General features: G+C 41.9%; 1 protein-coding gene across 6 annotated transcripts in view; it reads right to left on the minus strand.

Annotated features, from left to right (window-relative positions):
- Nucleotides 1–27,686, minus strand: part of TBC1D30 (TBC1 domain family member 30) — a 183,823-nt gene that overhangs the window by 93,889 nt on the left and 62,248 nt on the right. For 2 of the 6 annotated variants that reach the window (XM_063621245.1, XM_063621244.1), the window contains exons 1-2: nucleotides 14,083–15,187; nucleotides 8,832–8,996 (exon numbers count right to left, since the gene is read on the minus strand). In XM_063621245.1, the coding sequence (XP_063477315.1) occupies nucleotides 8,832–8,996; nucleotides 14,083–14,560 (643 nt within the window). In that variant the 5' untranslated portion in view covers nucleotides 14,561–15,187. Of the gene's footprint in view, nucleotides 1–7,541; nucleotides 7,558–8,831; nucleotides 8,997–14,082; nucleotides 15,188–27,686 lie in introns of those variants that run through there. The other 4 variants (XM_055249645.2, XM_063621243.1, XM_063621246.1 and 1 more) reach the window with 4 other exon arrangements.

Consider the following 27,686-nt stretch of genomic DNA (forward strand, 5'->3'; position numbering starts at 1 on the left):
AAAAAAGAAAAAGGAGGGAGAAAAAACAACAAAGAAATAATTCAGAGAATATTTCCAGAATTGAATGACAAAAGTTGCCTGATTGAAAGAGCCTGTCTAGGCCCAGTGACAATGACCTGAGTGAAAACAGACCCACTCCAAGCAACATGATTGTTATATTTCAGGAACACCAAGAACAAGGAGAACAGTCCACAAGCTTTTAAAGGGGAAAAAAAAAATAGTCCAGGATAAAGCGTCAGGCATCAGAAAGGCTTCATTCAGCCTTCTCAAGAGCAACAAGACAAGTGAGAAGGCAATAGAGCAAGTATAGAATAGTCGATCAAAGCGCATATATTTAGAATCAAGACATTTGACATTTTCACCCGCGCACAGTTACCAAAAACTTACTTCACAAGCACTCTCTCTCAAGGGGATATGGGAAACAAAATAAAAAGAATAATCAAGAAAGAAATAGAAGATCCAGGATACAAGAGATCCAACACAGAAGAGAGACAAAGAAAGCCTCCACAATGAGGCTCCCAGGATGGCAGTGCATGCAGATGGAGCCCAGTCAGTAGGGAGTGAAGCAGCGTGGCTCAATCAACAGTCGTGTGAGGGAAGTCAACACAAGAGGCTTCCTGCTGCCGGACCATCTTTCTAACTGAAGGACAGAATGCCCAGGAGAACTCGTCCATATTTTCATCTGTACTTGTGGTTTTTGTTTGTGTTTTTGTTTTTTAGAGATGGAGTCTTGCTCTGTTGCCCAGGCTGGAGTGTAGTGGTGCAGTCTTGGCTCACTGCAACCTCCGCCTCCCAGGTTTTAAGCAATTCTCCTACCTCAGCCTCCAGAGTAGCTGGGATTACAGGTGCATGACACCAGGCCCAGCTAATTTTTTTTTTTTTTTCTTTGTATTTTTGGTAGAGGTGGGGTTTCACCATGTTGGCAGCAGGATGGCCTTGAACTCCTGATTTCATGATCCTCCTGCCTCAGCCTCCCAAAGTGCTGGGATTACAGGCATGAGCCATTGCGCCCTGCTTATTTTTATTTTTTATTTTTTGAGTCAGGGTCTCACTCTGTCACCCAGGTGGGAGTGTAGTGGCACAATCTCGGCTCACTGCAACCTCTGCTTCCCAGGCTTATGTGATTACCATGCCTCAGTCTCCCGAGTACCTGGGACTACAGATGCATGCCACAACGCCCAGCGAGTTTTTGTTTATTTTTTTTAGTGATGAGGTCTTACTATGTTGCCTAGGCTGGTCTCCCACTCGCAAGCTCAAGCGATCCTCCTGCTTCAGCCTCCCAAAGTGATAGGATTACAGGGGTGAGACCCCACACCCAGCGAGCTTGCTCTTTATTTTTTATTCAAAGGTCACCATGGCCTTGCTCCTGCTCCTAGAAGTAGGCCAAAGCACAATACTTCTGTGGGCATGGAGGGGAGAGCATGGAAAGGCCTTGCTGAGCTTTGAATCAAAAATAAAAAGCAAGCCTCTCCCCCAACCTAGTTGATTATTCAATAACTAGCCTGGGCTGGGCATAGTAGTTCATGCCTGTAATCCCAGCACTTTGGGAGGCCAAGGCAGGCGCATCATTTGAGGTCATGGGTTTAAGACCAGCCTGGCCAACCTGGTGAAACCCCATCTCTACTAAAAATAAAAATAAAAAAATTAGCTGGGTGTGGTGGCACACACCTGTAATCCCTGCTACTTGGGGGAGGCTGAAGCAAGAAAATCGCTTGAACTCGGGAGACAGAGGTTGCAGTGAGCCAAGATCGCACCACTGCACTCCAGCCTGGGCAACACAGCAAGATTCTATCTCAAAAATAAATAAATAAATAAATAAATAAATAAATAAATAAATAAATAAATAATAACAACTAGCCTAAAGCATAGCCTGGCAGAAGTCACAGGGCTCATTTATAACCTTGCCCTTTGACTTCCCCAGAAGGGAACCTAAAACCAGGTTGGGACCCAGAGACAGTACAGTTTATCTTCTGAAAGGTTTTATCTAAGATAGCAACATTACCCTTTCCCCACATAACAAGGCTTGGGCTTGCTACTCTGTTTTTCAGAACCATATATTGCTTAGGAACCTATACAGGAAGTGGAGAAAGTATGAAGAAAAGCAAGGTAATGGTTAACACAAATGTGGAGCAGAGAGATTTCAACCAGGAAGGAGCACACAGGGAGCTTTTAACATGCCAGTGATACTTGTTACTCAAGCTTGACAGGTGAATATCCACATGTATACACGTTTGTTTACCTATTCTTTAAAAAATACATATATGTATTACATTCTCTTGTTTATGATACATTCTATAACAAAAGATATTTTAAGTAGTAAGTGAATTCCTGTTTAAAATCAGTGAAATTGTTTTAACATCTTGAAAAACTAAAGGAACACCCAACATATTCTTAATAATTTTATGCCTGCAAATGTGAAAAGTTATGGCAAATTCTGTATAATACACTAGGGATGACATAAGAAGAAATAGAAGATACAAATAATCCTGTAGTTATTTTAAAAGCTGGATGGATAATTTAAAACCTTCCTACAGGCCAAGTACGTTAGCTTATGCCTTGTAATCCCAGCACTTTGGGAGGCCGAGGCAGGAGGATCACTTGAGCTCAGGAGTTTGAGACCAGCCTGAGTAGCATAGCAAGACCTTCCCCCACCACCCACTCCATGCCTCCATCTCTACAAAAAAATAAAAATATAAAAAAATATATATTATCTATCTATCTATCTATATACACACACACACACAAACACACACACACACAAATTAGCCAGGTGTGGTGGCACACACCTGCAGTCCCAACTACTCGGGAGGCTGTGGGAGAATCACTTAAGCCCAGGAGGCATAGGTTGCAATGAACTGTGATCACACCACTGCATTCCAGCCTGGGTGACACAGCAAGACCCTGTCTCAAAAAAAAAAATAAAATAAAAAATAACAACAACAACAACAAAAAAAACACCACTTGAATATTCTAAGGGACTGCCTTTAAAAAATAATTTTTTCTCTTCCTTTTACATTTCTGTATTTTCCAAAGTTTCCATGGGTATATTACATTTTTAACACTTTATCATATTTTATATAATTCACATGCCATGAAATTGTACAACCATCACCACTATCTAATTCCAGAACATTTTCACCACACCAATAAGAAGCCCATACCATTAGTAGTCATTGCCCATTCCCCTACCCCCAGCCTCTAGCAACCACTAATCTACTTTTTGTCTCTACATATTTGCCAAATGGAATTATACAATACGGTAATTTTTGTGTCTGGCTTCTTTCACTTAGAATAATGTTTTCAAAGTTTATCCATGATGTAACATGAGTCAATACTTCATTCTTTTATGGCTGAATAATATTCAATTATATGAATAATAATCACATTTGATATATCCATTCATCTATTGATAGACATTTGAATTGTTTCTACTTTTTGGCTATTATGAACAATGCTGCTATGAACATTTTTGTACAAGTTTCTGTGGGGACATATGTCTTCAATTCTCTCGGGTAGAAATCCAGGAGTGAAAATGCCAGTTGGGTGGGTTATTTTTATAATTTTACAAAGAGAATTGTCTTTTAGTGGAAAATGTTGAGTTTTAGTGCCACCAAACTCAGGACCACACAAATTCTTTTTCCTGCCACAGAGGACAAGGTATTAATGAAGAGAAGACACTCATTATGAAGAGAAAAAGATTATTCACCTATTTCACAAACCATCAGTCTCTACCAGGCATTTTAGGCATTTATCGTAGTAAGATTTAATCATATTATTATCAGGATGCAAGAGTGGACATATTAATGAAATTAGGCTGTAAGCTGTCTAAAATTTCTTTTTTTTTTTTTTTTGAGACAGAGTCTCGCTCTGTCGCCCAGGCTGGAGTGCAGTGGCGCAATCTCGGCTCACTGCAAGCTCCGCCTCCCGGGTTCACGCCATTCTCCTGCCTCAGCCTCTCTGAGTAGCTGGGACTACAGGCGCCCGCCACCACACCCAGCTAATTTTTTGTATTTTTTTAGTAGAGACGGGGTTTCACCATGGTCTCGATCTCCTGACCTCGTGATCCACCCGCCTCGGCCTCCCAAAGTGCTGGGATTACAAGCGTGAGCCACCGCACCCAGCTTAAAATTTCTATATTGATCAGCAAAGCTAAGATAATATTTCTGTATATATTCACATTTTGCTCATTTTTTTTTTTTCAGTTTTCAAGTGACAGCTAGATTTTATCACTTGATCTGTAAAACTATTTCACAAATTCAACCAGCATAACTTAAACATTTACTATACCAATGCAGGAAATAGCAAAACTATACAATGCTAATAATTAATATGACCTTCCTTCTGCTTTCAGGAAAAACAGGTTAAGCAAACCACTTAAAAATCCTAACATCAGAATCAACCTCCTGATCAAATGCTCTTTTTATTCTTCTAATTGTGCCTTGAAGCTTTTAGGTGTATTTCCCTGCACACCAACCTACATTTGTTCAATAATCCATTTGGCCCAAGAAAGATAAAGTACTGATTTCATATGCAAACTATGCTGAAGCCACACATTCTAATAAACCAGAAACTCTGTATTTATAACTCATGTTATAAATTTCTTCTTGCTCAGTTGTATTCCAATAACATTACAGTTATCTATCTAATTCCTAAGAAAAAGTAGAACCCTCTTATGTCACAGTTTATAATGGAAAGTGTGGACTTTTGAGATACCCATCTTCAGATCCTATCTCAAATACTCACCAACTGTGTGACGCTTGCCAAATTACTTAACCTGTCTGAATCAGTTTCCTAATAAAATATGCCTAAAGCTACATACAATTTTGGAGTTGCTATGAGAAATAAAAGCAAATTTGGCATGAAGCATGTACTCAATGAATGGTAACAGCTGCTGCTACTCTTATTATCAATTTTCAGTATTAAATTGGTTATACCATGGTTATCCTTAGATAAATGGTTAAATATAGGGGAAAAAAAGTATGCTCTTCTATAATACAATATTGATCTTGTTTTTCTTATTCCCAGCCCAGTTTTAAAACAAGGAGATACTACTATAAGGCTTGGTGTAGGAAACCATAAAATGTAAGTAGCTAGGTCATTTGTGTTAGAAATAAAAATGATCTAGCCATTTTGGTTCATTAATTTATATTTATTTTTGACTCATTTCAAAATTACTATATTACCTTTTGTGTATTAACAAGAAATAACCCAGTTTAATAAAACAATAAAATAGTTTTTATTCTATAGCATGTTATAGAAGGAGAAAAATCTGTCAGGTGAGGTGGCTCACACCTGTAATCCCAGCATTTTGGGAGGCCATAGAGGGCAGATTGCTTGAGCCCAGGAGGTCAAGACCAGCCTGGGTAACATGGTGAAACTGTGTCTCTACAAAAAAGTACAAAAATTAGCCGGGCATGGTGGCACCCATCTAAGTCCCAGCTACTCGGGAGGATGAGGTAAAAAGATCGCTTGAACCCGGGAAGCAGAGGCTGCAATGAGCCAAGACTGCAGCACTGCACTCCTGGGCCTGGGCGACAGAGACTCTGTCTCAAAAAAAAAAAAAAAAAAAAAAGGAAGAAGGAAGGAAGGAAGAAGAAGGAGAGGGAGGAGGAGGAGAGGGAGGAGGAGGAAGAAGAGGAGGAGGAGGAAGAGAAGAAGGAGAAGGAGAAGAGGAAGGAGGAAGGAAGAAGGAAGAGGAAGAGGAAGAAGAAGAAGAAGAGGACGAAGAAGAAGAAGAAGAAGAAGAGGAGGAAGAAGAAGAAGAAAAGTCACTTATGCAAAGAATCATAAGCATCAAATCTATGTGGAGGCCAAAATAGGGATTATCTGAATTTCTGCATACTAAATACAAGAAAGTTAATATGTTATTCAGTGTGATAGTGAAATCTCAGGGTTTTTAAAATCTCAATTCTTTAGAATTAGTTGACTTTGAGAAAAGAGGCAAAACATGCAACCACTGGAATCAGGGATTTAGTCATGAAATATCTAACCTCTGGAATTTCAAGATGGGCAAATAACCATGTAGTCAAATTTTTGACAGTGTCTATATCAAAATACAGTATCCTATGATGAGAGTAATAATTCTAACGCAGTTATTTCTTACCAAAAAAACATTCTGTTCCATTGAGTAGGGTCTTATTAGCAAAGAGAGAATTGAACTCTCAGGAAAGGTGCCAGACAACCCTGTATTCTCTGAAATGCAAAGCCCTGGCTGGAATTAAAGAGACAAACTCTAAAATACATAGGAAGGATGCATTGACAAATTCATGAATTACGTTGAGAGCTTGTGGGCACATTCTTCTAAAATGACATAAATGCTAGTCCTTATATAAATCAAGTAAATTTAAATTCCAAATGATAATCAGTCCCTAGTAACTAACAATAGAATCCACCAATCTGTGACCCTGGACTAGCCTGATATTCCTCTCTGTCTCCTGAACTTGCTCCACCCTCCCTTATACTTTCCCACACATCAAAAACCCATGCATTTACCATTCTGTGCTTTTAGCTGCTGGTATAAACAATAATAATGAGTAGGATATAAACATAGTTGAAAGGAGGAGAATCAAAACCAAGGTTTCTCATAATAGAAGGGGAAAATATTTTTTAACTTGACATGTGTAAGTCAATCAGAATTAATGGAAAACTATCAAATACTTATAATACATGCCAACTTTCAATAGTTACACACAAATCACACACACACACACACACACACACACACACAGACCCCTACACACCCTTCTTCCTTCTCTAGCTACGTCAGACAAGTGCTTGACTCTGGAGAAAAGCCTATTCAAAGTCAGTCTACTCAATCGCATTCCTGTTTGTATGAACGACAGTGATATTATTATGATAATCAAGCAGCACTCTTTTTTTTTTTTTTTTTTTCTGAGAGCCTCACTCTGTTGCCTAGGCTGGAGTGCAGTGGCGCAATCTTGGCTCACTGCAACCCCCGCCTCCTGGGTTCAAGTGATTCTCCTGCCTCAGCCTCCTGAGTAGCTGGGATTACAGATGTGTCACCACACCCAGCTAATTTTTATATTTTTAGTAGAGATGGGGTTTCACCATGTTGACGAGGCTGGTCTTGAACTCCTAACCTCGGGTGATCTGCCCACCTTGGCCTCCCAAAGTGCTGGGATTATAGGCATGAGCCACCATGCCCGGCCTGCAGCAATCTGTTAATATCTATTAGGTAAAACCTTCTTTAATAAACAGCATAAATAATACTTTAGGGATAACAAACAGCAATATAATAGAAGAGAAGCAAGAAAATACAGGATTTTCTTTTAATAATAAACATAAGAATGAAATTTAAGCGATTAATTTCATTACCAGAAACTAATCAAAGCCCAAAAATTGTTTCATGAAAGCAAACACATCTTAATTTGCAATTCTGAAAAAAAAGCACTCTAGGAGGTGTCAGTTTACATACAAAATGTGACAGAGTGAAAGAGCAACAAAAGGCAACTTCCACAATCTCCTGAAAAGCTGTCACAGGCATTTTATCGAAAACATCATTGTGCCTATATTTACCATACCTGAGCATACTGTTCTGCCATGCTGCATGTTAATAAAGAATGCAAAACAAAAATAGTTAAATATTAGCAGAATAAAACATAAGGCTATTGCATGGAGAATTTTAAAATTAATTCACAAGGTTTTATACCTAGTATTTAATATGTATCAGCAATTTAACAATTTATTTTTAATTGATTAACAAACCACACAGCTCCCACACAGCTCTTAGTTATGATTATGCAAGAGATAGGTTACATTTGCTAAAATATGTTGCCATCTTCAGATTTCAGAGCAAGTTGTTAAGGTCCTGTTACAAGAATCTATTTCTTTAAATCAACTATTTAATTCACTTACTGTAGCAACACAGAGAATAAGAGAATAAGGACATGCCTTTTAGGTTATGCCTGTGTGATGCTGTTTTATTTATTTATTTTTATTTATTTATTTATTTATTTTTGAGATGAAGTTTCGCTCTGGTCGCCCAGGCTGGAGTGCAATGGTGCGATCTCGGTTCACTGCAACCTCTGCCTCCCGGGTTCAAGTGATTCTCCTGCCTCAACCTCCTGAGTAGCTGGGACTACAGGTGCCAGCCACCACTCCCAGCTAATTTTTAGTACAGATGGGGTTTCACCATGTTGGCCAGGCTGGTCTCAAACACCTGACCTCAGGTGATCCACCAGCCTCGCCTGGACAAATTTCTATTTTTATAACAGCATCACTGGCTGGGTGTGGTGGCTCACGCCTGTAATCCCAGCCCTTTGGGAGGCCAAGGAGGGTGAATCACCTGAGGTCAGGAGTTCAAGATCAGCCGGACCAGCCTGACCAACAAGGTGAAACCTCGTCTCTACTAAAAATACAAAAATTAGCCAGGCCTGGTGGTGGGTGCCTATAGTTCCAGCTACTCGGGAGGCTTAGACAGGAGAATTGCCTGAACCTGGGAGGCAGAGGTTGTAGTGAGCCAAGATTACGCCACTGCACTCCAGCCTGGGTGACGGAGTGAGACTCTGTCTCAAAAAATAAATAAATAAAACAAAATTTTAATCATTATTCAGCATTAGATAAAATTATTGTCAAAGTAAAGTACTACCTACCTCAAATCTAGAATAATAAATCTAAGGTTGTAACATTAGACATGAAGTATACATTTTAACTGAAAAATAGGAAGCTGAGTTGTTCCTTGTTCTTAGTTCTGAGGGTATAAGCTTGCATTTAAAACTTCTCAATATATTCACAAACAGAGACTGTTGGCTCAGCTTTCCTAACATTCTAGTTGCGTGTGGCAAAAGAAGTAACCCCATTCCAGTACTTACTTCTCTTCTGTGACACAGCCTGCAAGCAGGCAGTCACAATATCACAGTTCCTCTGCACTTTATGCAGAAGCCTATCTTTCTGCTTCAGATGCCGAAGTAACTTGGCCGACTGGATGCCAATTCTGTACTTTAGCTCTCGAAGGATCATCTTCAGTTCTTGAGTGTCTATCAGTAAAGAAAAATAAGAATAACGATTAATACCTTGAGAGGAATACAAATTCCAATGTGATATTAGTCCAAAGATAAATAGAACATCCATTTAAACCAACTAATTCTAGGTTTTCACTCAAGATTACATGTATGCATTCAGCTCGGACATTCCGATCAAATAAGTCACTCATTTATCTGCCCTGTCCATCAGACAGATACTGTAAGATAAATTTATCCTTAAGCCTATCTGTAACATGTAAGCAAAAACTCCTATTTTTACCATATCTAGCTCTGGCTGCAAATTTACCTTTCATTGCCTGAAAACTGGCATGTATATTTTGTACCACTGAAGTGTTCAGATGGTAAGCTTGCTAGAAAAGAATCTTTTTTAGCCTGTTACATTAATAATAAACCTAACAGCTAATTAAAAAAAAAAAAAAGTCTTTAAAGGCTAGGCGTGGTGGCTCACACCTGTAATCCCAGCACTTTGGGAGGCCAAGGCGGGCAGATTACCTGAGGTCAGGAGTTGGAGACCAGCCTGACCAACATGGAGAAACCCCATCTCTACTAAAAATACAAAATTAACTGCGAGTGGTAGCACATGCCTGTAATCCCAGCTACTCCAAAAGCTGAGGCAGGAGAATTGCTTGAACCTGAGAGGAGGAGGTTGCAGTGAACCGAGATCGCGCCATTGCACTCCAGCCTGGGCAACAAGAACGAAACTCCGCCTCAAAAAAAAAAAAAAAAAAGTCTTTAAAGAAGTACTCATCTATGTTTATAAATGATGAGCTAAAAGTAAATAATTTTACGACATTTTGTAATGTAGATGAATGTGGCAATACTGGTTTTGTTTTAAATATCCAGTCTTCCGATAGCCTAAAAACATTTCGTCTTAGAGGTACAATATTTCATCTTAGAGCCTCAGAAATTTTTCTTTTTCTTTTTTTTTTTTTTTGAGACGGAGTCTCGCTCTCTCACCCAGGCTGGAGTGCAGTGGCGCGATCTCGGCTCACTGCAAGCTCCGCCTCCCGGGTTCACGCCATTCTCCTGCCTCAGCCTCTCCGAGTAGCTGGGACTACAGGCGCCCGCCACCACGCCCGGCTAATTTTTTGTATTTTTAGTAGAGACGGGGTTTCACCGTGGTCTCGATCTCCTGACCTCGTGATCCGCCCGCCTCGGCCTCCCAAAGTGCTGGGATTACAAGCGTGAGCCACTGCGCCCGGCTAGCAATTTTTCAAATATGGTAGAAAATAAATTTCCTTTAAACAGATAAATTATAATAATTCTACATTCATAAAACTAATATTCACAACAGCAGTTTTTTTTACTTTATTTTACTTTAAGTTCGGGATACATGTGCAGACTGTGCAAGTTTGTTACCAGTATACATGTGCCATGGTGGTTTGCTGCACCCATCAACCCGTCATCTAGGTTTTAAGCCCTGCATGCATTAGGTATTTGTTCTAATGCTCTCTCTCCCCTTGCAGTTTTTCTACAGGTCAAAACAAATTTGGGAACCAGAATTGTCTACTGTCTTTATATAAATGATCATTATGATTTGGGAGGAGGTTTTTTTTGGTCACATTTGATATGATTAGTCACTAGAGCATGATCTGGTAGGCAGGTGAAGCCTTCCACTCAACTTAACCTTAGCTAGCCCCCCATTAGAGATTCTCTGTGGGGTCTGGATCTACTCATTTTTAAAGGGATTTGGAGAAACTAAAGAGAATCAGAAGAGAAGAAATGCTCAAAAGTAGAAATGCACTCTAGAGGTCAAAGTCAACTTTTGGGGTCTGTAACAAAGAAATGCAGGGTTCTCAAACCTGACCTCACCACGGAAAATGCATTTGGCCCTGAGTTAAAAAGGACTGCTTTTGGATCAGCCAACTCTCTAAGTGATTTTTAGGCCAGGAAGTGTGCTCCAAGTCTCAAATTACGCCTAGCATACAAGATTATGCTGAGAAACAAATGGGTATGGTCTTTATAAACACTAATATAAACAACGCTTTAAGTAAGAATAAGAAATTACCATGAAGAAGAGGGCAAAGGCTAGTTCTTCCTCTCCCCCTGATTTTAAACATAGTAGGATATAATGAAAAGAGAACATTTAAGTTAAATGAAAATATGATTAAATATGAGAAAAAGCCTATAAGAGGCAACCAGAGGCTCTTCATTCCTAGATGCCTTCAGATAGAACAAACATCTTTCTCTGAATATTTCAATATTTTGGGCTGGGCACAGTGGCTCACACCTGTAATTCCAGCACTTCGGGGGGCTGAGGCAGGCAGATCACCTGAGGTCAGGAGTTTGAGACCAGCCTGACCAACATGGTGAAACCCCATCTCTACTAAAAATACAAAATTAGCCAGGCATGGTGGCACATGCCTGTAATCCCAGCTACCTGGGAGGTTGAAGCAGGAGCATCGCTTGAAACCAGGAGGCGAAAGTTGCAGTGAGCCAAGATTGCACCATTGCACTCCAGTCTGGGCAACGAGAGCAAAACTCTGCCTAAAAAAAAAAAAAAAAAAAAAAAAAAAAGAAAAAAACAAAGAACCAAATCAACATTTTCCTTCTAGAAATAAAAGGGGTAGGAATATAATCACAAAACATTTAAATTATACTTTTCCTCCACAAAAGGGTTCTTACATTATCTCATTTCCAGTGATCCCTAAGGTGCCTACAACTCCAATTCTCTGAATTACATTTATTGTTCAATATGGGAAAGTTTTTTCAGAGTTGAGGGTGAAAATGTCTTTTACAGCAATATCTGCTGGTATAGAAGCCTCTTGGGGATGGAAACAGGTCTCTTTCATCTTTGAATGCTCCACGGCATCAGCCATAGCCTCTTACACAGTGTTAAATAACTGAGGAAAAATAAGGACATTGTCAACTCACAACCTGTGCTCAGTGTCCTAAGGAATTCCAGGGTATATGATAAAAAGTTATATCTAACATCTGTTGAGCACTTCATACACTCTAACTTACGTAATTCTCACCACAGCCCTCTGAGGTAGGTATTATTATTATTATCCCTAGTTATAAGAAAGTGAGACACAGGTTAAATAGCTTGTCCAAGGTCACACAGCTGGTACGGAACTGCGGCCGGATATCAACCCAGGAGTCTGACTCCAAAATTCATCCCCTTAGCCAAGCAAATACTGAAGAGAGCCCAGATGTCCTGAGAAAACATTCTGGTGCCGCACCTAAAGGACCTACACATGTTAAATATATAGCTAAATAAGTGCTACAGCAAAATCCCTAGCAGAGAGAGAAGACAGTACACAGGCTATCAGTATTGTATGACATTCTTACTGAATGCAGAGTAGTTATATTGGGGGAAATATTTTTTGAGCCTGAGAAAAAGATCAAATAACCTGATACGCAGCATTCTTTACGCAGACAGCTGTATCATCACCTGATCCTTTAATCTTAGCACGCGAATGATGTTATCAATAAAGGGGAGCGGGAGTGTGTTAGTGTGTGTACGTGTGCACACGTAAGCACGCATATGTGTGTATAGGACTATTATAATATGGCATTTTGTTCATCTTAGTAGGGTTGACTACAAGGGAAGAAAGGTTTAACAGGCAACTAGCCATGCAATAAGACTGAAACAGGCAAAATGAACTATTACAGGGCTTGTGGATGGTTAGTTGTGTGGCCACTCACATGAAATCCACTTGCATAGTTAGCTGTACCATTACTACTTCTTTAAACTTTAGCTTGCCAATTTTCCTCTTCAAAAAGGAAATTACTAATCCCCAGAATTCCCTCGGTGATGAAAAATGTAAAATCTTGTAAAAAGAGAAATCATAATTCTTCAAAATTGATTCTGTTGGAGTCTGAAAGAACTATTGCCCTATGGGACTTGTGGCATACACAGACACTCTGAGAATAACCAAATAATTCTATAAAATGAAATGGCACAGCTACAGCCAAAGTCCCAGGCAGGGGGAGAACCTGGAAGCTATTTGTAACAATCAGCTGGGAAAAAAAAAAAAAATCTTCACTAGGAAGTCAAAAGAGGAAGCTAAAAGCTGTTTACGTAGGTCTGAGAAAGTAGACAGATTTATTCTTTTCCTAGGTTTTTTTTTTTTTTTCCAAATTTTACAGTGAGGAGATGGGAGACTCTCCTTCCTCCCTCCCCTGGTAACTCAGCCCAAGGACATTACTGTCAAGAAATGTTATGGTGGCTTGGCATCTGTTTTCCATACGTCACCTCATTTTCTAAATGGAGGTCTTGATATTTCTATACCAAAAAAGACAACTGTAATAACTGTGTTACTGCCTGAAAGGCAAGCTATTATGACCAGATGGAAAAAAAAAAAGTGTGACACGAGCGCAAGACACGAGCATCAGAGTCTCATAACAAAAGAAACACCAAATTAACCTCTCTCCCTGAAAGCCAAGGCCATTTTCTCAGGTCGACCTCTCCATGCCAACTGAAGGTACCAGCAGTTAAATTCTGTAATAAACCTCAACACTTTAGGGCCCTCCACTAACCTGCCACCGAGAAGGAAAAAAAGAAAACAAAACAACAACAAAAAATCCTAGTGAGCTGCCTGGAACCGTACGTTCTGGCAGAAACAGAATTCACAGGCTCTGCTTCGAAACCACATTATCGAATTATTCTGCCTCACTAGTTAAACACTAAGTGGTGTGACCAGGGAAGGCGGACTTAAAAAAAAAAAAAAAAAGGAAAGAACAGCCCTACGACTCGCCTCGATTCTGGCGGCGCCCTCTAGGTAGGTCAGGTATACGTATCAGAACCTCCAACCCTGTCCTAACAGCTGTTCAGGTGAAATTAGAGTCTGGGCTGCCTCTCCCCTGGGGCCTCCGCGAACACACCGAGAGATGGGAGGAGGGAAGAGCGGGGAAACTGCCCACTCCATCAACTGATGCTTGATTCAATTACTCCGGAGAACTTAAGAACTAAGTGTGGACATAAATCTGTGCCACGGTGGGTACCAGCGTCAGATCCAAAGAGATAGTATCTGAGCGCTCGGCCGAGCAGCCCAGGTGCGCGCTGGAGCGCCGCAGAGAGGGCGAGGACAGCCCGGCTCCAGGAAGCCCCCGGGACCCTGCTGCGCCCGGCCCTCACCTTTCTGCCGCAGGTAGAGCATCTGATGCCGCTGGCTCGGTCGCTGCTGCAGCTCCTGTAGCACGCGGGAGTCGCCGGCACCGCTGCGGCCGCCCAGGACCACGTCGGAGCCCGAGGCCTCGGTGGAGCTGTCGAGGCTGTCGCGGCGCCGCCGGCGGCCCTCGGCCCCGCGGCACCCGCCCGCCGCCTCCTCCTCCTCTGTGCAGCTGTACAGCTCGTTGAGCAGCCCGCTCACCAGGGACGCCGTGCGGCTTGTGCGGCCGCCGCACGCCTCGCCGGGCTCCGTGTCTTCGTCGCCGTCCCACGAGTCCCGGGAGCCCCGCGGCCGCTCCGCCGCTCCCCGCAGGCGCGGGGCTGGGGGAGCTGCAGGAATCGCTTCTTCCTCCTGACTCTCCAGCCTCGCCTCACCACCGCCGCCGCGGAATACCAGCTCCGTCCGGAGCCCTGGGCGGCCCCCGCCGGTGGGAAGGACGTCCATGGTCTCCGGCGCGCGGCTGCCCGGTTCCCGCTGCTCCTCCCGCCTCGCGGCGCCGGCCAGTTCCGGGAGGAGGCGCGGCCTCGTCCTCGCCGGGGGTGCCCTCCCGGGCGCGGCGCCAGCGGACTCTGGATCCCCGAGGTGCCCGGGTCTCCCCCGAGCCGGCACCTGAGCCGCTCCCCTCCGCTCCGGACCGGGCGAGAAGGAGACGGCCACGCCACTGGGCTACCTGGGGCCACCTGCTGCCGGGACCCGGCCTCTACCCAGAGAGCTCTCCCGTGCGCGAGAAGGCGCAGGACGTGGCCAGAACACTGTCGGGAAGAAGCCAGCAGCCCGGAGGGGGAGGGCGCTGCGGCCGCCGCCACCTTCACTTTTAATTAAGCACGTGATTTAACTCAAAAAGAGGGTGACTCTTGCCTCTTATTCAGCCGCCAGCTAGAAAAAATGCCCAGGAGGGTTCTAAACGCCCATCAATAGGCCCAGGCCAGGAGCTCCTTCTTGACATACTCGGAACACAATACCAGCCCTTCTCACTTTCCCACCTGATCTGAGCGCCTTCAAAAGCCTTCTTAGTTTAGTCTCTGACAATAAGCTTTCTAAAACTCTGAACACCTGGCAAATATTTGGGACTTAATAACGCTGTGAACTTTTTCCTCCAGTGAAAAACAAAGCACTGGATTAAAATCAACTAATTCCCTGATACAAGATGTAACCAGAGTGAGGGTTTAGTAAATGTTCTTGAGATGACCGAACTAATACATTAATTGAGCTAGTTTTGATGATGGTAGAATCAAAAATTTACAAGAGACTGTGAGAGATGTATCTTACACTAGACCTCAATAGAACTCGGAGCTGCCGCTCCACTGTAGATATTTTTGTGAAGTTAATAATTGGCAACATGTTTAGCGCTTTTTGTATGTCAGGCACTGTTCTTAGAGATTTGCATGAATTATCCCACTTAATCCTCACTTTAACCCTATAAAGCAGTTAGGTGTTGTTATATTCTCACTTTTCAGCTGAGGGAGCTGAGGCACAAAGAGGCTAAATAACGTGTCCATTCACAAAGAATAAAGTGAACTTTTCATAAAGTGTCTGGCTTTCATTATGGATGAATATATATTAGTCAAATGCTATTAAATACTTGACCACACTTCCAAAACGGACAACACCACACCTGGTGAACAACAGTGGTGTTTCGTGTTTGTTCAGCACAGTTTTGTTTTCCAAGTCACTTTCATAATAGAGCCTGACTCTACAGGTAGAATCTGGTGTACCTTGACACCAGCACTGCAATAAAAGGGCCCTATTTGAAACTGGAGTTAATATGAGACAAGCAGAAGTCGTACTTTTCGCTTAGGTATTCGGAATTTTAAATTATACTGGAAATATTACGGTTTTATAACTATATTAATGACTATTGTTACCATTTAATGTTTAAATGTATGAAATGAGAGTAGAATTCATTATTATATTGCTGTTGTTTTGTTTTTTGAGGTCTTTTTCCCTGTTGTCCCTGGCATTCAACGAGTTCCGAGTCCTCCTTCGTATGCCAAACTTTGCAATGAGCAGGACTTTCAGAGGAGTAAACACTGAAATTGGACCTATTTTTTCAGTTGGCTTCCTAGCCCTTTTTATCTCTGCCCCCTAAGAAGAGATGTGATTAACTATTAGTCTTCAGCACTATTCTCATTTAGGGAATCTCTATCAGGAATTACAGATAAAGAAACTCAAAGTGAGCTGAAGGGAAAAAAGAGACCAAGAAAACAATAGGTTATTGACATTCAACATTCCTAAGTTAATAAGAACTTCAAAATTATTTCCCATTCTCCATCATTACCAAATCTAAAGAGAGGAAAATGGCAAACTAAAAACTAACAAGGAAAGCACGCTTAAGATCATTGTACTTATTGGAATGATCTTCCCCTAGATATCAGCATGACTCTGCTCTCACCAGAGTCTCGTCTCTGCTTAAATGTCTTCTCTGTGAGCCGGGCGTGATGGCTCACGCCTGTAATCCCAGCATTTTGGGAGGCCGAGGTGGACGGATCACGAAGTCAAGGGACTGAGACCATCCTGGCCAACATGGTGAAACCTCGTCTCTACTAAAAATACAAAAATTAGCTGGGTGTGGTAGCCCATGCCTGAGAATCACATGAACCCAGGAGGCGGAGGTTGCAGTGAGCCGAGATCGTGCCACTGCACTCCAGCCTGGGTGACAGAGCTAGACTCCATCTTAAAAAAAAAAGTCTCTGTGAATCCCTCCATGACCACCCTATTTGACACTGCAGCTCCCCATCCCCCAGGTTTTCCTTAGTTCTCTTCCTTGTTCTTTTTTTTCCATAATACCCTCTTCCCACATACTACAGTATATAATCTACTGATTTGTTATCTGTCTTTTGTCACTAAAATGTGAGCTTCTGAGCGCAGGAATTTTGTCTATTTTGTTCACTGATACATGCCCGTCACTTAGAACAATCCCTGGCACATTGTAACTGCTGAATAAATATTTGTTTAATTAACTAATTGAATGAATACCATGAAAACCAGAGAAAAAAACCAATTACCTACTTTACTAAGAAAAGTTAACTTTAGTAAATATAATCCTAGAAGTGGTATTGGCAAAGGACAGCCACTTTTCTCACCCTACATTACTGCCACCAGGAAACTGGCAGGCCCCACACAAGTTCCCTGAAGCTCTGGATATAAGAAAGAACCACTGATGGCTGGGTGCAGTGGCTCACGCCTGTAATACCAGCACTTCAGGAGGCCAAAGCAGGCGGATCTCTTGAGACCAGTAGTTTGAGAACAGCCTGGCCAACATGGCGAAACCCCATCTCTACTAAAAAAATACAAAAATTAGCCAGATGTGATGGCACACACCTGTAATCCCAGCAACTTGAAAGGATGAGGCATGAGAATCACTTGAACCAGGGAGGCAGAGGTTGCAGGGAGCTGAGATTGCACCACTGCACTCAGGCCTGGGCAACCGAGCAAGACTCTTTTTTGGTTCCATATGAATTTTAAAATAGTTTTTTCTAGTTCTGTGGAGAATGTCAATGGTAGTTTAATGGGAATAGCATTGAATCTATAAATTGCTTTGGGCAGTATGGCCAATTTAATGATATTGATTCTTCCTATCCATGAGCATGGAATGTTTTTCCATTTGTTTGTGTCATCTCTGATTTCTTTGAGCAGTGTTTTGTAGTTTTCCTTGTAGAGATCTTTTACCTCCCTAGTTAGCTGTATTACTGGGTATTTTATTCTTTTTGTGGCAGTTGTGAACGGGAGTTCATTCCTGATTTGGCCCTTGGCATGACTGTCGTTGGTGTTTAGGAATGCTAGTGATTTTTGCACATTGATTTTGTATCCTGAGACTTTGCGGAAGTTGTTTATCAGCTTAAGAAGCTTTTGGGCTGAGATGATGGAGTTTTCTAGATATAGGACCATGTCATCTGCAAACATGATTGTTTGACTTCCTCTCTTCCTATTTGAATGCCCTTTATTTCTTTCTCTTGCCTGATTGCCCTGGCCAGAACTTCCAATACTATGTTGAATAGGAGCAGTGGGAGAGGGCATCCTTGTATTGTGCCTGTTTTCAACGGGAATGCTTCCAGCTTTTGCCCTTTCAGTAGGATATTAGCTGTGGGTTTGTCATATATGGCTCTTACTTTTTTGAAGTATGTTACTTCAATACCTAGTTTATTGAGAGTTTTTAACATGAATGGATGTTGAATTTTATCGAAAGCTTTTTCTGCATCTTTTGAGATAATCGTGTGGTTTTTGCCTTTAGTTCTGTTTATGTGATGAATCACATTTATTGATTTGTGAATGTTCAATTAACCTTGCATCCCAGGGATGAAGCCTACTTGGTCCTGGTGAATGAGTTTTTTGATGTGCTGCTGGATTCAGTTTGCCAGTATTTTGTTGAGGATTTTTGCATCAATGTTCACCAAGGATCTTGGCCTGAAGTTTTTTTGTAGTTGTATCTCTGCCAGGTTTTGGTTTCAGGATGATGCTGGCCTCATAGAATGAGTTAGGGAGGAGTCCCTTCTTTTCAATTTTTTGAAATAGTTTCAGTGGGAATGATATCAGCTCTTCTTTGTACATCTGCTAGAATTCAGCTGTGAATCCATCTGGTCCTGGGCTTTTTTTGGTTGTTAGGCTATTTATTACTGCCTCAATTTCAGAACTCATTACTGGTCTGTTCAGGGACTGAATTTCTTCCTGGCTCAGTCTTAAAAGGGTGTATGTGTCCAGAAATTTATCCATTTCTTCTAGATTTTCTAATTTATGTGCGTAGATGTATTCGTACTATTCTATGATGGTTGCTTGTATTTCTGTAGGTTCAGTGGTAATATTCCCTTTATCATTTTTCACTGTGTTTATTTGAATCTTCTCTCTTTTCTTCTTTGTTAGTCTACCTAGTGGTCTATCTTATTAATTTTTTCAAAAAAAAACTAACTCCTGGATTCATTTATCTTTTGAATGATTTTTAGTGACTCTATCTCCTTTGTTCACCTCTGATTTTGGTTATTTATTGTCTTCTGCTAGCTTTGGGATTTGTTTCCTCTTGCTTCTCTATTTGGTTTAGTTGTGATGTTAGGTTGTTAACTTGAGATCTGATGAGGGTGTTCAGTGCTATAAATTTCCCTCTTAACACTGCCTTAGCTGTGTCCCAGAGATTCTGGTATGTCATATCTTTGTTCTCATTAGTTTCAAAGAGCTTCTTGAGTTCTGCCTTAATTTCATTTATTTGCTCAAAAGTCATTCAGGAGCAGGTTATTCAATTTCTGTGTAATTGTACAGTTTTGAATGAATTTCCTAATCTTGAGTTCTAATTTGATTGCACTGTGGTCTGAGAGATTGTTATGATTTCAGTTCTTTTGCATTTGCTGAGAGGCATTTTACTTCTGATTATGTCATTGATTTTATAGTAAGTGCCACGTGGCAATGAGAAGAATGTATATTCTGTTGTTTTCATGTGGAGAGTTCTGTAGATATCAGGTCCATTTGATCCAGTGCTGAGTTCAGGTCCTGAATATCTTTGTTAATTTTCTTTCTTGATGATCTGTCTAATATTGTCAGCAGGTTGTTAAAGTCTCTCACTATTATTGTGTGGGACTCTAAGTCTCTTTGAAGGTCTCTAAGAACATGCTTTATGAATCTGGGTATTCCTATGTTGGGTGCATATACATTTAGAATAGTTAGGTCTTCTTGTTGAATTGAACCCTTTACCATTAAATAATGCCCCTTTGTCTTTTTTTATCTTTGTTGGTTTAAAGTTTGTTTTGTTAGAAACTAGGATTGCAACCCCTGCTTTTTTCTGTTTTCCATTTGCTTGGTAAATTTTCCTCCATCCCTTTATTTTGAGCCTATGTGTGTCATTGCACGTGAGATGGGTCTCTTGAAGACAGCATGCCACTAGGTCATGGTTCTTTATCCAGCTTGCCATTCTGTGTCTTTTCATTGCGCATTTAGCCCATTTACATTTAAGGTTATTATTGATATGTATAAATTTGATCCTGTCATTATGATGTTGTTAACTGGTTATTTTGCAGGCTGGTTTATGTAGTTGTTTTATAGTGTCACTGCTTTGTGTACTATAGTGTGTTTTTGCAGTGGCTAGTAACAGTCTTTTCCTTTCATATATATATAATTATATTTTATATATATATATATATCTTTTGTATATTATATATATATATATTTTTTTGAGACAGAGTCTCACTCTGTCACCCAGGCTGGAGTGCAGTGGCGCAATCTTGGCTCACTGCAACCTCTGCCTCCTGGGTTCAACCAATTCTCATGCCTCAGCCTCCCAGGGAGTTGGGATTACAGGTGTGCAACATGACACCCAGCTAATTTTTGAATTTTTAGTAGAGATGGGGTTTCACCATGTTGCCCAGACTGGTCTCAAACTCCTGGCCTCAAGTAATGTGCCTACCTTGGCCTCCCAAAGTGCTAGGATTACAGACATGAGCCACCGGGCCTGGCCTTCTTTCCATATTTAGTGCTTCCTTCAGGAGCTCTTGTAAGGCAGGTCTGGTAGTAACGAATTCCCTCAGCATTTGCTTGTCTGTAAAGGATATTTCTCCTTCGCTTATGAAGCTTAGTTTGGCCAGATATGAAATTCTGGGTTGAAAATTATTTTCTTTAAGAATTTTGAGTGTTGGCCCCCAATCTCTTCTGGCTTATAGGTTTTCCTCTGAGATGTCTGTTGTTAGTCTGCTGGGCTTCCCTTTGTAAGTGACCTGGCTTTTCTCTCTAGGTCCCCTTAACATTTTTTCTTTCATTTTGACCTTGGGGAATGTGTTAATTATGTGTCTTGGTGATGATCTTCTCATGGAGTCTCTTACTGGGGTTCTCTGCATTTCCTGAATTTGAATGTTGGCCTGTCTAGCTAGGTTGGGGAAGTTCTCATGGGTGATATCCTGAAATGTGTTTTCCAAATTGGTTCCATTCGCCCCATCTCTTTCAGGTACACCAATCAGTCAAAGATTCAGTCTCTTTACATAATCTCATATTTCTCAGAGGTTTTGTTCATTCCTTTTCATTCTTTCTTCTCTATTCTTGGCTGCCTGTCTTATTTCAGAAACACATTCTTCAAGCTCTGAGATTCTTTTCTCTGCTTGATCTATTATGCTATTAATACTTGTGATTGTATTATGAAATTCTTATAGTGTGCTTTTCAGCTCTATCAGGTTGGTTACATTCTTCTCTACTCTGGCTATTTTGTCTGTCAGCTCCTGTGATGTTTTATTATGATTTTTAGCTTCCTTCCATTGGGTTACAACATCCTCCTTTAATTCAGTGAAGTTTGTTCCTATCCATATTCTGAATTCTACTTCTGTCATTTCAGCCATCACAGCCTTGGCCTGGTTCCAAACCCTTGCTGGAGAGGTGATGCGGTCATTTGGAGGAAAGAGGGCATTTTGCCTTTTTGAGTTTTCAGCATTCTTGTGCTGATTCTTTCTCATCTTTGTAGGATTATCTATTTTCAATCTTTGAGGTTGCTGACCTTTGGATGGTTTTTGTTTTTAACAGCCTGACCACTTTTTTGTAGGGCTGCTGTGGTTTGCTGGCAGCCTGGTCCTAGTCACCTTGGGTTTTCCAGTACCTGGAAGTATCACCAGTGAAGGCTGTGAAACAGCAAAGACAGCAGCCTTCCCCTTCCTCTGAGAGCTCCATCCCAGGGAAGTGCACACCTGTTGCTGGCTCAAACACACCTGCAGAAGGTGGCTGAAGACCCCGGTTGGGAAATCTCACCCAGTCAGAAGGAAGGGGATCAGGGACCCACTTAAAGAAGCAGTCTGGCCATGCTTTTGTAGAGCAGCCATGCTGTGCTGGTATATACTCCCTCTCCCAGTTGGCTTGGGCTCTTCAACACCTAGAGGTTGGAATGGCTAGGTCGCCCAAATAGCAAAGATGGTAGCTCACCCCTCCCTTTAGGAACTTTGTCCTAGGAAGTTTTCAAATCTCTGGCCAGCGAACACTGGCAGGGGTGGCTAGAGGCCCTAGTTGAGAGGTCCTGCCCAGTGAGGAGGAACAGATCAGCGACTCACTTAAAGAAGCAGTCTGGCCATGTTTTGGTAGAACAGCTGTGCTGTGCTGGGGGATCCCTTCCACCCTCATTTGGTTTGGACTCTCCAAAGCCCACAGGGTGGAATGGCTGAGTTTTGCAAACAGCAAAGATGTGGCCCCAATTTAGTACTTTTTAAAGCCATCAAATCTTAGAATTTAGGAAATGCATATTAATACATAGTAGACAGTGAGTAAACTATTAGTGCAGAATGATATTCAAGTCATGATGCTTACAGGAATTGTGGGTATCTAGTTTACTACTTAATTATTATTACACAAGATTGCAAAGTGACAGAATATAACCTTTCCTTTGCAATAGTAGAAAGAAAGTTTATGGCTGCTCAATACATATCAGCTAAAAATTAAGCCTCTGTCTCTCATCTGTATTAAAGTGATTTTCTTTTTTTAGAGACAGAGTCTTGCTATATTGCCCAGGCTGATCTCAAACTCCTGGCACAGTGACATTGTTTTAAAAGAAGTGATGTAGGCCAGGCGCAGTGGCTCACGCCTGTAATCCCAGCACTTTGGGAGGCCGAGGCAGGTGGATCACGAAGTCAGGAGTTCAAGACCAGCCTGGCCAACATGGTGAAACCCCATCTCTACTAAAAATGCAAAAATGAGCTAGGCACAGTGGCAGGCGCCTGTAATCCCAGCTACTTGGGAGGCTGAGGCAGGAGAATTGCTTGAACTGGGGAGGCGGAGGTTGCAGTGAGCCAAGATTGCGCCACTGCACTCCAGCCTGGGCGACAGAGTGAGACTCTGTCTCAAAAAAAATAAAGGAAGTGATGTGCCTATTGTACCAGCACTTGAATGGCCACCAACAGTGGTTAATATCAATTGGCTAAGCCATTTTGTCTAATTGGTTGTCTAGTGCCTCTTCCAACATGAATGCTTTCTGCTGGGCATAAGCATGTGATACAAAGATCTTCACACTTTGTGCCTATTCCTTTTTTTTTTTTTTTTTTGAGACAGTTTCACTCTTGTTGCCCAGGCTGGAATGCAATGGCATGATCTCGGCTCACCACAACCTCCTCCTCCTGGGTTCAAGCGATTCTCCTGCCTCAGCCTCGGGCATGTGCCACCACACCCAGCTAATTTTTGTATTTTCAGTAGAGACAGGGTTTCTCCATGTTGGTCAGGCTGGTCTAGAACTCTCGACCTCAGGTGATCCACCCACCTCAGCCTCCCAAAGTGCTGGGATTACAGGCGAGAGCCACCGCACCTGGCCATTTTGTGCCTATTCCTATATGTTCATCCACGTGCCACAACCCCAGACCTCCCTTTCTCCAATCTTCTGATCTTCTTCCTTCCAGGCTCATGACCAGCCAGCCAACGCCATTCACCACTGCCAGTGAGTCCATATATATTCTAATCTCAGACCACTTTTCCTTCCACACAAACTGAATGGTCAGGTGTACCACTCAAAGCTCTTCCTGTTACCATGTTGTTGTTGTTTTAAACTACTATGATTCAAGGCCAATGCTGAGTGATTGCAGCTATCATCCATTTCTACCTGGCACCTATACACCATGCTGTTTGTCTATAAACCAAGTTGGGGCTTTTTCCTCCTCCTTCACCTGGTCATACAGGCCCTTGGGCATGAGCTGAGAGAGGAGCAGTGGTGTAACTACGACTAGTGATATGGGAGTCTAGGCTACCTATTCATGCACTTGTTTGTTGCCCTCTGGTCCTGCTTGTGCTTATTCCCAAATATAGTGTTTTAGCTTACAAAGGATTAATGCTGGTCCTGACCAACTTAATGACTTGGTAGATTCAGGAGAACCTAACTCATGATGAATAGTTCAGAAAGCATGGTCATCTGGTGCCTCATGGATAAGAGTTGCATCTCGATCTGGGCTCAGTACACTAGGGGCTGTTTTTCAAATGGTGTGTAATTCCTGCTATAGATGTCATGACCTTGCCCCAGAACCCTATGGGCCTGCCTTGTGATTTTCCTATTGGGGTTTGCACCACATTGCATTTTACACATGGAATACCTTAGGCTCTGCTGGAGTATATGGCCCAAGCAGAAGGGCTACTTGAACCACAGCTAGGACCTGCAACCAGGATGGGCTTCATGGATATGTTGTACAGAACTCCACTCTCAGAAGGTCTTTACTCCTGGTTTAATGCTGTATTATCACCATGTTGAAATGGTGAACAATTTTGTTTTTAAATTTGGTGTTTTGGCCAGGCGCGGTGGCTCATGGCTATAATCCCAGCACTTTGGGATCTGCCGAGGTGGGCGGATCACGAGGTCAGGAGATTGAGACCATCTTGGCCAACATGGTGAAACCCCATCTCCACTAAAATACAACAACAACAAAAAAATTAGCTGGGCTTGGTGGCATTCGCCTGTAGTCCCAGCTACATGGGAGGCTGAGGAAGCGGAGTCGCTTGAACCCGGGAGGTGGAGGTTGCAGTGAGCTGAGATTGCACCACTGCACTCCAGCCTGGCGACAGAGCAAGACTCCGTCTGAAAAAAAAAAAAAAAAGAAGAAAGAATTGGTGTTTTATAAGTGCAGTCATATGAGACAATGGCCACGTGCATGAGAAGTGGAGTTATGCAAAGCTAGGAGGTCCAGCAGGCAGCACCAGGCACCATGCAATTGTCACACGTGCACACCTAAGGGCAGTCATGGGCACTTAAGGGCCCCGAAGTAGCTAGGTGGGGACCAGTGCCAGTTGACAGCAGCAATAGCTGAGAAGCAGCAGCAGTGGTGGCAGCAGTAGGAGAGTAAAGGGATTCTGCATAAAGCCAGCCCTGGGACCTGCTGTGGAAGCCTAGCTTGCCTGGCTACCTCCCAAATCCCATCTTTGTGGCATTTACACAAATCTTAATTTTCAGGCTTGAGAGATGGGACAGAAATTGCCAGTTCAGGCAGTACACACTGTCAGTAAATTATTACCAAAAAAAAAAAAAAGCATACTCAGACACTGTAATAAACCATATCAGGGAACTATTACAATTCTTCAGAGTGTAGAGTCTCTACTTTTCAAAACTTCTGCAACATGGCAAATCAAATATCCACAGCTTTAGAAATATAAAGATGCTCACATTTGACAAAAAAGAACACTATTTTCATAGGAAGTTTCGGATGAGCCTATTATTAATTAAAATTACTTTTTCCTTGTAATTAGAGATACGGTGATAGAATGTATAAATAAGCACTTTGAATCGTATAAAAGTTTGAAGCCATGGAGTTTTTCAAATGACCTTCAAAAGTTACTGGAAATGTCAAAGGAAATGTTACAATGTAATTGTTATGCCAGTTACAATTTTACAATTGCAAAATTACAATTTATACTTTACATTAAAAATTAAATTAAACTTAAAACTGATTTGTAGGAAGAGTTAAATATTTTTCAAAAACTTTTTCAGCCGAGCCCAGTGGCTCACACCTGTAATCCCAGCACTTTGGGAGGCCAAGGCGGGTGGATCACAAGGTCAGGAGTTTGAGACCAGCCTGGCCAACATGGTGAAACCCTGTCTCTACTAAAAATACAAAAATTAGGCCAGGTGTTGTGGCTCACACCTGTAATCCCAGCAGTTTGGGAGGCCAAGGCGGGTGGATCACAAGGTCAGGAGTTCAAGACCAGCCTGGCCAAGATGGTGAAACTCCGTCTCTACTAAAAATACAACAACAACAACAACAAAATTAGCCCAGCATGGCGGCATGTGCCTGTAATCCCAGCTACTTGGGAGGTAGAGGCAGAGAATTGCTTGAATCTAGGAGGTGGAGGTTGCAGTGAGCCGAGATCATGCCACTGCACTCCAGCCTGGGCAACAGAGCAAGACTCCATCTCAAAAAAAAAAAAAAAAATTACAAAAATTAGCCGAGCGTGGTGGTGCACGCCTGTAATCCCAGCTACTCAGGAGGCTGAGGCAGGAGAATCACTTGAACCTGGGAAGCGTAGGTTGCAGTGAGCCAAGATCACACCATTACACTCTAGCCTGGGCAATAGAGTGAGACTCCGTCTCAAAAAAAAAAAAAAAAATCTACAGGAATCGTCAGTTCTACATGTACTAAAATTTCTTTCTTTCTAATTTTTTTTTAGACAGGGTCCAGCTTTGTCACCCAGGCTGGAGTGCAGTGGTACAATTACTGCTCACTGAAGCCTCAACTTCCTGGGCACAAGCGATCCTCTCATCTCAGCCTCCTGAGTAGCTGGAACTATAGGTGCACACAACCACACCCAACTAATTTTTGTATTTTATTGTAGCAATGGGGTTTTGCCACGTTGCACAGGCTGGTCTCGAATTCCTGAGCTCAGGCAATCCACCTGCCTCAGGCTACCCAAGTGCTGGGATTACAGTCATGAGCCACCACACTTGGCCCATGTGCTAAAATTTCTATTTTGAAATAATTTGTCAAATTTATTCCTTTGTTATACAGTCTATAAAATAGTCTTAACAGCAACAGTAACAGTTACATCAGAAGAAAGATCCTTCTCAAAATTAATGTGATCAAAACATATTTGCAATCTTGCATTTGCCAAGAGTCACTGACATTGCTTTCAATTATATCAATTGAAAATGAATTTGCTGAAAACATATGATGGCCTAGGAAATGAATTTGCAGGCCAGTCATGGTGACTCACACCTATAATCCCAACACTTTGTGGAGGCAAAAGTGGGAGAATCACTTGAGGTCAGGTGTTTGAGATTAACCTGGGCAAGGTGGAGAGCTCATCTCTACAAAAATATGTAAAAATTAGCTGGGTGCGGTAACATGCACCAGTAGTCCCAGCTACTCAGGAGGCTGAGGCAGGAGGATTGCTTGAGCCCAGGAGGTTGAAGCTGTGGTCAGCTGTGATTACACCACTGCACTCCAGCCTGGGTGATGGAGTGAGACCCTGTTTAAAAGAAAAAACAATTGAATTTGCAGAAAAGCAAGTCAGAAGAAACTTGTAATCAAGATATCACATAATGAAGTCTCATTATTTATATTATATAAATTTAAGATTATGTTGTTACTCATGTATTATTATAACCCCTATTATATTTTGTAAGTAATAAGATATTTTTAAAGAAAAAGTTTTACATTTTAGTAACTTAAGTGGCACATTTTTTCTGCTTTTTGAACAAAGGAACCCACATTTTTGTTTCACACTGGACCCCACAGATTATGTAGTCAGCCCTGCCTGTTACAGAGCACTTTTATGCTCCAGTTCCCATCAAAGCTGGCAGCCTTTCATATATGGGCTGGTCAGTGTTCCTAAGCATACAATGTATTGCACCCAGAATTCAAAGAGTTCTACCAAGCACTGTGCTTCTTTCTCACTAGTAAGAAATGGAAAATGCAGCAGTTTGTTTTTACTTTGGAGGCAATGTCATGACACACCCCAGGACCTCTAAAAATCTTTACTGAAGTACCAAGTTTCTAAATTTTCATAGAACCTGTCTCCCACCCCCCTGGAGCACGTGTATCTTATCAAGGTGTCCAGATGCTAGTCACCTCTTTTTCATCCTGCCTGATCAGCATGATGTCATCAATGTATTGGATGAGTAAGATGTTCTGCAGGATGCCTGGGCAGTCTGGATTTG

Source organism: Symphalangus syndactylus, chromosome 17 (genome assembly GCF_028878055.3).
Source record: "Symphalangus syndactylus isolate Jambi chromosome 17, NHGRI_mSymSyn1-v2.1_pri, whole genome shotgun sequence".
NCBI lineage: Eukaryota > Metazoa > Chordata > Mammalia > Primates > Hylobatidae > Symphalangus > Symphalangus syndactylus.